This window comes from Sarcophilus harrisii, chromosome 1, assembly GCF_902635505.1.
Source record: "Sarcophilus harrisii chromosome 1, mSarHar1.11, whole genome shotgun sequence".
Classification (NCBI taxonomy): Eukaryota; Metazoa; Chordata; class Mammalia; order Dasyuromorphia; family Dasyuridae; genus Sarcophilus; species Sarcophilus harrisii.
The window spans coordinates 670537492-670550891 of NC_045426.1; the positions used below are offsets into that span (position 1 = coordinate 670537492).

Sequence of the window (13400 nt, forward strand, 5' to 3'; positions counted from 1 at the left end):
CTCCCTTCACATCTATTCCTTAGGAGAAGAGAAAGAGACAAACTGAAATTGAGAATAAACGGCGGCAATTAGAAGATGACCGGCGGCAACTGCAGCATCTAAAGGTACCTGCCCCTCTGATGACCAGTAGCCTCCCTTTTCCTTTAGTTAGGCTCCAGAAGGAGGACAGCAGTAAGCTAAGCCACAATTCTGTCATGTTCTGCCTGTGTGATCTTTGGTCACTTAACCTCTCTCTACCTCAGTTTTCTTATTTTCAAAACGGGTGCAAAGGCAGTTTTTCACATTCCTCCTTGCAAAACCTTGTGTTCCGTTGGATTATTTTTCTCCCTCCCTTCCTCCCCCCTCTCCTCTAGACAGCAGATAATCCAATATATGTTAAATACATGCAGTTCTTCCATACATATCCCACAAATAACATGCTGCACAAGAAAAAAAGAATCAAAAGGAAAGAAATGAGAAAACGAAATGCAAGACAATAACAACAAAGCAACAATACTGTGTTGCGAGCCCCACTTTTTAAGGTGCTTTCCACCTGTAAATGCAAGGTTCTGTTTCCCACCTTTGGCACATCCTGAGCACTGGAATAACCTCTCTGGGTTCTTATAAATTGCAGAGAAGGTGCCTCTTGCAGTGATAGGGAGGAGGCAGAAGTCACAGACTCCTTCCCTCTCCCTGGGACCCTGTGAGCTGCTCAGTGTTCAAGCCTGGGTTTTGGGTGGTGGGAGAGACTACCACCCACTCTGATGTGTCTCCACAGTCCAAGGCCCTACGGGAGCGATGGCTGCTGGAGGGGGCCCCCCCCACTGACTCCCAGGAGGATGAGGTGATGAAGAAGCAAATGCAAGAGGACGAGCAGAAGGTCAAACAGCTGGAGGACTCCATCCTGAGGTGGGGAAGCAGTCTGGGCTTGCCGGGTAGTGTGGGGGGGCTTGGTCTGGGTGCAAGCATTTATTAAGTACCTACTGTGTACCAGGTGCTGTGAAAGGCACTAGAAATGACCACTGGGAGTTTATACCTAAAGGAGGAGATACATAGACACATACATATAAATATGTAAAATAAATGAGCCGTAATTTGGCTCTTGCCTTTGAAAAGTGCCTGGTTGGAGTGGGGACCTAACTTTGCCTTGTCTGCCCGGGCTGATGGGGGAGGGGGGCATCTATCAGATTGAGAGGTGCTGGGAATGCAGTCCCAGGGGCCCCTGGTTCCGGACCCAGCCCAGCATTAGCCGGGCAAGTTCACTCACCCTCCCCTCCACGGAAGCCAGATCCCGGGGCCAGAAGCCTAGGGAGGGAGAGGGGAGACAGGCTCTTTGAGTCTGGGCTAAGACAAAGCCTCCGTCCAGCCAGGGGGACATCCGGGCTGGGGCCCCATCCTGCTGGGAAGGGAGGAGACAGCCTCCCATGATTGCCTCCCCCCATCCTGGCTGAGAAACTCTTCTGTCCAAGCCCCTCATTTTGCAGAAGAGGAAAACTGAGTCCTGGAGGAGGCAAGAAGCAGAGTGAGTCAGGACCGCCAAATCTTGAAGCCAACCTCCCCATAAGAGATTTGAAGATGCTAACTAGAAGGACAGCACCTTCTCCCCCCTCCCCCCCATAATAAATAGCTTTTTATTTTTCAAAATATATGCAAAGGTAGTTTTCTCTTTTCTGTAATAGTTTTTTATTTTTCGATCGCCTCAGCAAAAAAAAAAAAAATACATGCAAAGATAATTTTCTCTTTTCTGTAATAATTTATTTTTCAAAATACATGCAAAAAGTTTTCTTTTTCAAAATACGTACAAAGATAATTTTCACCTCTCACTCTTGCAAAACTTTATTTTGAAGAATAAGTTTGAGTTCCAGATTGCCCCCTCCTACCCCCCCCCCCCCCCCCGCTCCACTCTGTCCTTCCCTAGAAAGTACATTACACAAAACGTGCAATTCTTCTAAACATATTTTTTCCACATTTATGAGACAGCACTTTCTAATGAGCTATTTGTGAAGCACTTAGCACAGTGCCTGGCACAGAGTAGTTCTTTGTGTCCCCATCTTTTCTTTTTTGGCTTCCAACAGAAGGGGAGGATTGGGGGTTCCCTCTGCTTCTAAATAGGGATAATAGAGAGGAGGCTCCTGGATATCCCCATAAGCCCAGATCCCTTCACCCAAGTTTTTGGTCCATTATTATGTCTCATGATGATGATGATAATAATAATAGCCCTGCCCTAAGGGGGGGTATTCAAGGGAGAGATTGCCTAGCACTCTGACAGCTAATGTGCTTTGGGACTTACAGTTCTGGGCCGGGGTGGGAAGGGTGTGGTCACCTGGGGAGGCCAGGGCTGAGTGACACCTCCCCCTCAGCCAGGAGGAAGCCACACCCCCTGGGCTCACTACCCCACCCAAGCCAGCTGTGTTTGGCCTGGGGGGGTGGGGAAAGGGAAGGGTTTTGGACTCTGGGAAAACCTGGATCCTGTAAGTTATTCTTTCCAGAGATTTATTGTGCTTGGGAAGTGAGTGTCCCTGTCACTTGGAGCGCAAAGGGTGTGGTCATTGGAACTTATCTCTGCTTTCTGTGGGTCTGCCTGAGGTCCTCCCTCCTTCCTCTAACCCTTTCCCACCCCCACCCCCACCCCCCAAGCCGTTCTTATCTGGAAAGAAATTCAGATTAAACATCAGAATCTAGATTATAATCTAGATTCCTGCTGTGTGGTTTTAGCTAAGTACCATTTCCTATCTGTGACTTAATCTCCTTATCTGTCAAGTGACTGTGTGATCTATAAGCATCCTCCCAGGTTAAGTAAAAGGCAATTATCCTGGATTTTGCTAATGAGCTATTACTCATACATTATCAGAACTAGAGTCTTTAGAGATCATCAAGCCATTTTACAGATGGGGAGACTGAGGCTTTGAGAGGAAGGGATTTGCCCAAAGGTACCCACTGGATAGGTGGCTAAATCTTCTGAATTTTCAGTCCTGGGATTTATCCATCTGTCATCCTTGATAACCTGATCCTCAGCAAGGGTTCTGTCCTACCCTAGGTTGGAGACTGAGCTTGAGGTCCTGGAGACGGGAGACTCGGCCCCAGTTACCAAGGAGAACGTGGTGGTCTCTGCCCCAGCCCCAAGTCCTGTGAAGGAGGAGAGGAAGGAAGAGAAGATTCTTAATTCCCAGAAGGTGAGGTCCTAGGAATAAAGTGACTCTAGGGGTGTTAGAGACATTGCTGCCTCGGGGGAGCCCTCTTCCACGGGGGAATTTTGAGGTTTTCAGAAGATCAGAGGGGGTGAAGAGGAGGGGAAGGTCAGTTTGGGAGGGCTTCCTGGAGGGAGTGAACAGGACCAAGCTTTAGCATCCCTGCCGAAGGCTCTTTTTCCATCCCAATGTCCCTTTCCTTCTCCCTCCTAATAGCTGCCGGATGCTGTCCATCCCAGGCAGTTTCCTCCCTAAGGTGGCTCCATTGACCCTGTTACCCAGGCCAGGACACATCTGGCCTTCCCAGAGCCAGAGCCAGAGTCTCCTGAACTCTCTCCTTCCCTTCCATCTCCTGCCTTGTGCTCCTGTCCCCAGGAGCCTGGCCCTACCTTAGCCTCCCCGATTACTCCCACCCTCTGCCTGAGCCAGTGGGATCCAAAACATGCTGCTTTGGAGAATACTTAGTTCAAATGTACAAGAAAGTAAAGTTGGACACAATTTCTTCTATTAATTAATATATATATATACATATATATATATGCTTTCTTAAACTGGTAATTTATTATACGTTTTGAATCCTCTGTTCCGTGTTCTGTTCTGCTTTATTTTATTTTTATGTTTTTCTTCTTATCGTTTTTTAAATAAGAAAAAAATACCAAAGTCAAAAAAAAGATGAGCTAACAGCCAATTTTTTTTTTAATTTATTTTTTTATTTAATAGCCTTTTATTTACAGGTTATATGTATGGGTAACTTTTCAGCATTGACAATTGCCAAACCTCTTGTTCCAATTTTTCCCCTCTTTCCCCCACCCCCTCCCCCAGATGGCAGGATGACCAGTAGATGTTAAATATATTAAAATATAAATTAGATACACAATAAGTATACATGACCAAACCATTATTTTGCTGTACAAAAAGAATCAGACTCTGAAATACTGTACAATTAGCTTGTGAAGGAAATCAAAAATGCAGGTGGGCATAAATATAGGGAGTGGGAATTCAATGTAATGGTTTTTAGTCATCTCCCAGAGTTCTTTCTCTGGGCATAGCTGGTTCAGTTCATTACTGCTCCATTGGAAATGATTTGGTTGATCTCGTTGCTGAGGATGGCCCGGTCCATCAGAACTGGTCATCATATAGTATTGTTGTTGAAGTATATAATGATCTCCTGGTCCTGCTCATTTCACTCCTGCTCACTCACGCATCAGTTCATCTACGTCTCTGCAGGCCTTTCTAACAGCCAATTCTTCAAGAGGAAAAACAACATGCAGAGGATGCACTTTCACATTTAGTCTGCATTTTAAACATTTTCTTCATGACTTTCTTAAGCTTTAACAATCAATAAAACAATAAACAAAAAACAATAAAACAATAAACAGATCCCTAAATTGTAGCACTTGCCAATTCCTGAGAGGTAAACGGTTGCATTAGAAAGCTACTAACTGGCTCCCTCCCATTTTCTGTTTTTTCTGGCTAATGCCAGGGGGCCTGGGCAGCTGGAAGCCAGGGGCTCTGGGGAACGAGGAAGGAGACCAGCCTGCTCTGGTTGGGTCTGTGGAAGGGGGGAGGGGGGACCAGGTCCTGGGAACCTTAGGCTGACCTTTCCCCTGTCTTCACTTGCAGACCCCAGTGGCCTCCCCCAGAGGTGAGTCTTTGGGGTCCCTGGGACCGGGAGGGTTACATTGAGAGGGTTTAGGTGCAAGGGAGGAGGGGGGGGGGGGGGGGGGGAGAGGGTTGGGGGGGGGGGGGGGGGGGGGGGGGGGGGGGGGTCATAGTATTGCCCTCTGGTGGCCAGAGTTAGGGATGCAGGGAAACTGCTGGAGGTTGGTTTCTCTGGAGAAGCTCAGAAGAGCAAATGGTTAAAGCTAAAGGGATGCTCAGAGATCTTCCTTAACTTCTTTGTTTTAATACGGGGAAATAAAGACCCAGGAAGGAAAGGGAGAGCTTCCCTCCTGAGCCTCCCCACCCTTTTTTCTCCCTAAGAGAGCCAGCCTGGGGGTGGGGGGCAAAGACTTGATCCGAGGCTGGATTCTGGATGAATTTGGGGAAATTGCTCCCCTTCTCTGGGCCCCACCTGAAAACTGAGAGCGTTGGATTCAATCATTCCTGTGGCCGCTCCCAGCTCTAACCCTAGCAGGGTATTTTTTCTGAGAAAGTTTCTAGTGTCCGGTCACAGCTTCTGTCTGTAACATGGGATTTTTCCTCTGGGAAATGTGTTTGGGGATGGCTGGTTCTATGTCTCGACCTTTGACCGCTGCTTCTGCTTCTTCCTGAGCAGAAAAGAAAATCATCACCAGCAGCCCCATGAAGGTGGTAGAAGGCACGGAGATGATGAAGGCAGGTGGGTGGTGAATGTCTCCCTTTTCTGCTCCCTCTCCCCTGGAAGGCTCTGGGCCAGCGCCTGATGTCAGGGGAGGTCCCTGTCCTTGGGACCCTCCTGCCTCTCTCTCTCTCTCCATTGGTTGTTCATGACATTCAGTCACTTTATAGGTAATGGATTATCTGGGCTGCAGTGTTAAGGAGCCTTAGAGGAAGTGGAGTTGGTGATTTTTCATCATCTGGGATTAGTGGGGGCTGCGGGGTGTTGGCTGGGGGGCCTAGCCCGGGTCTAGCCTGGAAATGGGGACTGGGCAGCAAGGGTTTGCCCTAAAAGCCTGGTCCAGAGTCCTTGGGGGAGGCTGCTTGGGTTGTGCTGCCGGGACAGAATGTCCAGACCGAGGCCTTCCCAGGTCCCGGGTCTCTGCACATGGGACACTCTGTCCGCCGCTACCTTCACGGGCTGGCCCCTCTGCTTGGCTGCCCCTCAAACGCCGCCCTCCCCTCCTTGGAGGGGGCTCCCTTGCATGGTAGCCCTAACCCACCTCTGCCTCGCTGCTTCCAGTCCCAAATGCCTCCATCTGTCTGGACCAGCCACTCACGCTCCCGCCTGGGACACTCACCCAGCCTTGTGTGGCCTGATCGCAGGGGACCGGCTCACTCTTCGGCAGAGGGGACGCTGAAGGCCACGGGGCAGGATGAGGGAGACCCGGGTCTGGGGTGCCGGCAGACATTTGTCTGGGGGGGTGCCCATTAGCAGAGTGTGCAGTCCCTCTTGAGGGTTCTGAGAGAGGGGAGTCAGGACCCATTTGGGAAGAGTCTAAGCCCCTGGAGGCCAGACTCCACTGTGGGCCCTTCATGTGGCCAGAGCAGAAGCACTGTCATGGAATGGGGGGGAGAAAACAGCTCCAGAGGGAGGGTCCCCATGGTTAATCTCAGGAGTGGAGACTGGCTGTGAACCTTGTTGCATAACGGGATCCAGAGGATCTCTATGGGCCAGAATGGTCCAGATATGATAAGATATAATGTAATAAGGATAAGTAAAAAGTCCTACAGTTTTTTTTTTTTTTTGTTTTTTGTGCTGAGGCAATTGGGGTTAAGTATCTTGCCCAGGGTCACACAGCTGGGAAGTGCTAAGTGTCTGAGCCCAGATTAGAACTTGGGTCCTGCTGACCTCAGGGCCCGTGCACTAGCCACCACACTAATTAGTTGTCTACCTACATTTGTATTTTTTTTTTAAGTAACTGCCTAAATGATTGGCAGAAATATGGTTAAGAGAGTAATTTACAGAGTTCTGGGGGTTCCAGTGAGCAGCGCTGTGCAACCCAAAAGGGCCAGAACATGGTGGGATTGCCCGGTTCTCCGCTTCCCTACTCATAACCCCAAGCACTGGGTTAAGCGCTAAGACTATTTTCACTAGATTATAAGCTCTTTCGGAGCAGAGACTGCCTTTTACTTAGTATAGTGCCTGGTACACGTAACGGCCTAATAAATGTTGGTTGATTGATGTGTTAGGAAGGATATCTTTAAGCAGAAAAGGGAGATCTGAACCATGAGGGGGGGAGAGAAAACTTAACGTTAGGAATTATTAGTCTGCAGGAAAGACAAGGAACAGGTAATGACAGAGATGCTAGTTATCCCTGAAGGACCATCATGTGGAAAAGGGATTGAAATGGTTCTGTTTGGCCCAGGGGGCAGAAGGAGAAGCGGGAATCAAAGCCCTCCAGGGATCCAGGTCTCCCTTACCCTGAGGTATCTACTGTCCCACCCTCACTCACATGTGACGTAAAAACTTAGTATTTAAAGGTAGAATGGAATCTAATGGTGCTAGGGCAACCCCCCTCCCCCCTTATTTTACAGATGGAAAAACTGGGGTTTAGTAAGAGCAAGTGACCCATGGTTATAGTAGTCGGACTGTTAGGACTTTGGACTCCAAATCCCGTCTGCAGCTCGAAGAAGGGGCAGCAAGTGGAAGGAGACGTTCCAATGCCTTGTTGGGGAACGTGGACACTCGGAGGGGAGGGCTTTGCCTGAGATGCTCCCGGGGAGCTGGGCCCTGAAGCCTGGGCCTGTGGCTGGTGATGCTCCCTCGTGTGCTGGGAGCCATGCTCCGTGGGTAGCGTCCCACTGCCGCCTCCGCTTGGCCTTCTCCTGCTCACCTGGCCTCCCGCTCACCCACCCGCCTCGCTCCTCTGCTCGCTCCTGCTTGGCCCGAGGTCGGGGCTGGGGCCTGGGATGCTCGTGTGGTAACTCCTGTCCCCCTTTGTGTCTCAGCCATGTACTCTGTGGAGATAACCGTGGAGAAGGATAGGGTGACTGGAGAAACCAAGGTTCTGTCCAGCACCACCCTGCCCCCGCAGGAACCCTTTCTGCAAGGGGTGAAGGTGTATGAGGACGAAATGAAAGGTAGGACGCCAGCCTGGCCGCCTGGCCTGGGCTCCAGGCGCGAGGGATCCGGCTTCCGAGTCTGTGCAGCCTGGGGGCAAACTCTCTGCAGCCCAAGGGCACCGGCGCCCCTCGAGAATCTCGGAGCCACAAGGCCCTTAGAACACTGAGTCCATTCTTCCAGTTTTGGGGGAATCTCCCTCCCCCCAGTAACCTGGACACTATTCCTGGGGGATTCGGAGCCAGCCAAACTGGACCCAGGTTGCTTAGTGACAGAAAGGTGATCCATCTCCATGGCAACCTGAGTGTGCCTTCTCCTCCTGGTGCCCTGACCTCACCCTGATCCCGTGCCAGCCCAGTGCCCACTTTGGGTGGGGCAGGGGTGCCACCCAGCGGTCGGAGCAGCAGCGGGCCCTCCCCCTGGCTTGGTTCTCTTCAGAAAAGGCCTGGGCTGGGGGCCCCCATCAAGACCTCGCTCCCTGGCTGCTGATGCTGCGGGAATTCAACACTCCCCTTCTCTGAGCCGGGCCAGGTGCCAGGGAGGCTGCTGTGCCAACCCCGGCTGCCCTGCTACACTGGCTGTGTGACTTCGGGGAGGTCACCTGCCCTCTGTAGAAAGCAGGTCTTTTATCCCGCCTCCTGTGGCCCATGGCTAGAAGGTTGTGGTGAAAATGGAAGTGATTTTAATTTTTGACTTCAGCGTTCTCAAAAAAAGATCCTTGGCTTCCAAGCTACTACTTACCTTTAGAAAATTTTGTTTAGATCTAAGGGGGCTAGAAAGTTGAGGTGAAAATGGGAGTGATTTTAATTTCTGAGTTCAGAATTCTGAAAAAAAGATCCCTGGCTTCCAAGCCACTGAGCTTTGGAGAATTTTGTTCGGAACTAAGGGGAGACAGTGTTAGAAGCTGCCAGGACCCTCTGTCATTGTGCAGTTGTGGAAACTTGGGGTGTGGAGCAGGGATGGACTGCCCAAAGCAGGGAAGAACAGAACTACCAGAGCGGGATTGTGTCTCCCAGATATTTAGTCAGATCCTTCAGGGGCCTCTTCGTTTCCTAGTCATCATCTCGGTTATCGCAGAAGAGAATCGTTCTTCCAGGTCCATATTCAAGCCTCTTGAACTTGCTACCACTTAACCATTGGAGGGAGAAAATTAATTCTCTGGACTCCAAGGTCAGAGCTGTTGACCTTCACCAAGTGGCTCTCACTGGTACTGTTAAGAGAGGGAGACACAGTTCTCCTCCATCCAAATGCAGGTTTATTGAACCTCTGATCTCTTTCCTTATTCCTGTAGGGCAGACTTAGTATTCCCAGCACCAGCCCTGGCTGTGTTAGTTATCCTCTGTCCCAAGGTCACTCCTCTCAGTCCTGTCTCTCTCTCCCCTCCTTGCTCCCTACAGTTGTTCACGCAGTGGACGGTGCCACGGAGAACGGTGTCCACCAGCTGAGCTCCTCGGAGGTGGACGAGCTGATCCACAAAGCTGACGAGGTGACGCTGAGCGAGGTGATGGTGACGGCAGCCCCCGAAGCCCAGGGGACCCCCGAGGCAGCCAAGCCCACCCCCCGGCGGGAGATTACGGGCGTGCAAGCGCAGCCTGGCGAGGCTGCAGCCACCGAGGCCAGTCAGGAGCAGCCGGTCACCATGATCTTCATGGGCTACCAGAATGTGGAAGATGAGGCGGAGACCAAGAAAGTCCTGGGCTTGCAGGATACCATTAAGGCCGAGCTGGTGGTGATCGAGGACCCGGCCCCCCCCAACGGGAGCGCCCAGGAGCCGTCGGCCACCGCCACCCCCTCTGCCCCGGACACCAAGGAGGAGAACCAGGCTGGGGAGAAGCCCGGCCTCCAGAGCCAGCCAGTTGATGTCACGGCCAGCGCGGACAAAGACCTGGATATGAAGAAACAGCGCTGTCGGTGTTGTTCTGTGATGTGAGGCCCCCGGGGCCTGTCCCCTGGCCCCGATGCCGCCTTCGAGCCACTCTGTGCCGTACCCTGCTGGCCAAACTGCCACGGCCCAGCGCCCTCCCACCCACCCGGACGACAGCGCCCTCACACTCACACTCACACTCTCACACACACAGTTTCACTGACATGGACGGCTCCCGTTTCCCTGCAACAACATCCATGTCCAGGAATAAATGTCCCTGCCCCCTTGCACACACCGAGACATAGAGATGGATGCCCAAGAACTCTGACAGAGACGCTCCCCTTCGGTCGCACTGAGGAACATTGTACGCAGGGACCCAGGACTAGATCACACAGACGTACAGCGATCTCTCTCACACACGGACATACAACGATCTTTCTCACACGGACGTACAACGATCTCTCTCACACACAGACACACGGACGCGCTTTAGACACACAGACAAGGGCATCCACACGGACACACAGACATCCAGACAGACCGATTCAACGACACGGGCCCCTAGCTGCAGTTCTTTCCCCTCCTTCATTAACAAGGACGTGGCTGTGCGGTTTGTAAGGAGTCCCCCACCCTGCGCCTGAGCCCTCCCGGGCCATCACAACCTGGGCCCGCCTTCCGCCGCGGGGGGCACGCAGGCCTGCGGGAGGACTCGGGCCTGTGGGAGGGCTTGGGGCGTCTCCTTTTCTGTCCCGAGTGCTGCCCTCAGAGGCAGAAGATGCGGGCTCCGAGCCCGGCTCTGCTACTTAATCTGGGACTTTCAGCAAGTGGCCTCCCCCAGCCTCGGTTAATGGAGAATGAGGCCCTGGGGGAGGCGGCCTTCCAGCTCTAGATCTCTGGTTCTGTCCTTGGAGGAAGACGGATGGGTCGAGTCTCTCCCACCTGTCCCACGCAGGGGAGGGCCCTGGAGGGATGGAGGCCATAGAAGCATCCAGCTGGCTCTGAGAGGCGACCCCGTTGGGAGGCTGTCCCCAGCTCTGTTGCTCTGAATGGATCAGCACTTGGCAGTGGGGGCTTCCTCCCAGGGTCCCCCGGAGCTCCTGAAGAGCTAGTCTTACTTGGTCCTGCTTATTGGGGGGGGGAAGCAGAACTTTCTGGCACTTGTGAACCCGGAACCAGCGGAGGAAGGCGAGGTGAACCAGAGCTGAGACTGCAGGAAGCTGCGAGTGATGGGGAAGGGTTCTTCCTTAGACACGCTCCTGGCATGGACTGGGGGGGGGTCTGTTTGTTCAGTGAAAATGGTCCCCTTTCCTCGGCCTTGGTGGAGAGACTCCCAGAGCTTTCACTGTCTTGAATTTTGTGTGGTAAACTTTTGCTCTAGAATGTAGGGACATTGTTGGAGATGCTGCTCTGAACTTGGGCCCTCTTCAGGTACAGAGGCTGGGTCTAGAACCCGCTGACGAGCTCCGTGTGGGAGTCCACTCCCCACAGGGGATAAGACCCAGGCCTTCCAGGGGCGGGCTGCTGAGGTGATCAGCTTGGACCCAGCCTGTCCTCAAATGCTAGGGACCAGATTAGGGTGAGCCAGGTGCAGTTGGGATGCGGGAAAGCCCCCCTGCAGTACACCTCGGTGGCACTGGGAGCCCCTTCCTCTTCAGAGGAAGCAGAAGGTTTGGGCGACTTCTCGCTAGAGGCTCTTTGTGGACGTGGGTGCCCTAGCATGCTTCTCCCCAGCTGACCATCCCCCTCCGCCCCTTGATCCCCTGGGCCCTCTCCATCTGGTGCTTCTCTCTTTGGCTGAGCCAGGCCCGGGGTAGGAGGGGACTTGATTGGAACTTGCCAGAGACTGCCCCGTTTCCCTCCTGTGCCATCTTCTATCTGCTCTGCCGGCCAGCTTGGGTTTGCTAGGGAACACAAGCATGTCCCCTCGCCCTTGGCCCAGAGCGGTCTAGCAAGACCTGAAGTCTTGGAGCTGGGCCCTCACTCGCAGGGCCCAGGGCCAGGCCCAGGCCCAGATGCTCTCAGTAAGCCCTTCTCTGGAGCAGTCTGGCCCGTCTCCCTCTCCTGGCCCAACAGCCCAGCTCTCACTGGGCTTGCTTCTGGATCAGGCCATGTCCCTGAGGGCCAATCCTGGCCGGCTTTTGGTCATTTCTTTAGTGGACCACGGAGCATGGGGACAAAGCCACCCCCCCATCCCTGCTATTGCCCGAGCTACACTACCAGGAGGAGCACCCCTTCCACGCCCATGACTCCCTGGTCCAGTAGTCCCCAGTTTTGTGAATTCTAAAAGCTACAGGCTAGACCTCGGTGCCCAGGAAAATTGTGTTCTAGGGAGTGTGGAAGTGCTTAGAAAGGGAAGTCAATAAAGTGGTGGTCACTGGGAGCCAGCATGAGTCCAGCAAGATGAAGTCTGGCCTTTCCTTCTTTGATAGAGTTGTTACTGGATGGGTTTGAGATCTCCCTTAACCATGCTGGTTTGGCAGTCCTGACTGGTGTCCCATGTGGTATGAGTAGGGTAACATAAGGATTTCAATACTTAGTGATATTTTTCCCTCCAAAATATTAAATATGAAATTATGTATGTACCCGGGATACTTGTGTGGCAGTTTTTCAGTATGAAAATGGACATCATTTCCTCTTATTCTGATCCGGTATTTTCCTCACTGCTGCCACCGTCTCCCCCCTTTCCCAATTCTGGATATGTGCTAGAAACATTGCCCCCCACCCCCAAATGCTTAGAGCCATCTCTCGAACCCAAAGGTGTCTGGTAATGAGTTTGGGTGCCCTCTTCACACACATTGAAATGTATACACATACATGCTTGTGTGCACACACGCCTCTACCCCGATCCATGCTGGCTTTGACCTTCCCACCCCCGGCTCAGTGCCATTGATTGGCCCAGCCCCTGGGGGCCAGCATGGCCAGGCAGGTCCCTGGTATGGGAGGGGTACAGCACCCCCAATGCCTTTCTGCTCCCCCATCATGGCCTGGAGACCAGAGCAGGGAGGGAAGGTGTGGGCGCCCTTGCACCTCCCTTCCTTGCTTATTCTCTCATTCCAGCCAGTTGTGCCCCTCCCCAAGGTCTGCCCCAAATTTCTGCCCTTTGTGCCTCCCATAAGTGTCCTTCCTTATCTCTACCCTCTTTCAGTGAAAAGGCCCTTATGAGTTCCATTCACTGTTTGTAATGACAAAAGTACCCCCCAAAATCAGTCTTTTTCTTCCTCTCTCTCCCCCCTTCCCCCTTTGGAGATGCAAATAAACAGTGTGAACAGCCTGCCCCTACCAGCTTCCCGGATCTCTTTCTTGGGAGGGTTAAAATCTGGAAGAGCTTCCTGAAGGAGGTGGCCCCTCGGGCACCTCTTACCTGGGCCCCGGGCTGGGGTGTGTCCATAGGGAGCCCTGGTGATTAAGTCATAAAAAGAGGTGGCTGATGGTTAGAGTTGCTGACGCAGGATCCATGTGGCTTTTTATGCCCCACTTCCTGTCTTCCTCCAGGATCCCAAAGGGAGCCTTGGGCCAGGCCCTTTGGGGACTCCTTTTTCCAGGTGGGAGCTGGGCACAGGTGTGGAGCACTTAGAACGGCTCCAGCTTATGCCCAGCCTGGGAAGACTCCCCTCCAAGACAGGTGAGTCTGAACCCGAGCCATGAATTCCAAATTCCCTTCTCCCCT

At 52.6% G+C, this 13400-nt stretch overlaps 1 protein-coding gene across 2 annotated transcripts in view; it reads left to right on the plus strand.

Annotated features, from left to right (window-relative positions):
- Positions 1–13006, plus strand: part of PALM (paralemmin) — a 29679-nt gene extending 16673 nt beyond the window's left edge. The window contains exons 3-9 of one of the 2 annotated variants that reach the window (XM_031948274.1): positions 24–104; positions 758–888; positions 3017–3152; positions 4791–4812; positions 5446–5508; positions 7758–7889; positions 9267–13006. In XM_031948274.1, the coding sequence (XP_031804134.1) occupies positions 24–104; positions 758–888; positions 3017–3152; positions 4791–4812; positions 5446–5508; positions 7758–7889; positions 9267–9799 (1098 nt within the window). In that variant the 3' untranslated portion in view covers positions 9800–13006. The remainder of the gene's footprint in view (positions 1–23; positions 105–757; positions 889–3016; positions 3153–4790; positions 4813–5445; positions 5509–7757; positions 7890–9266) is intronic. The other variant, XM_031948275.1, reaches the window with a different exon arrangement.
- The last annotated feature ends 394 nt before the right edge of the window (positions 13007–13400 follow it).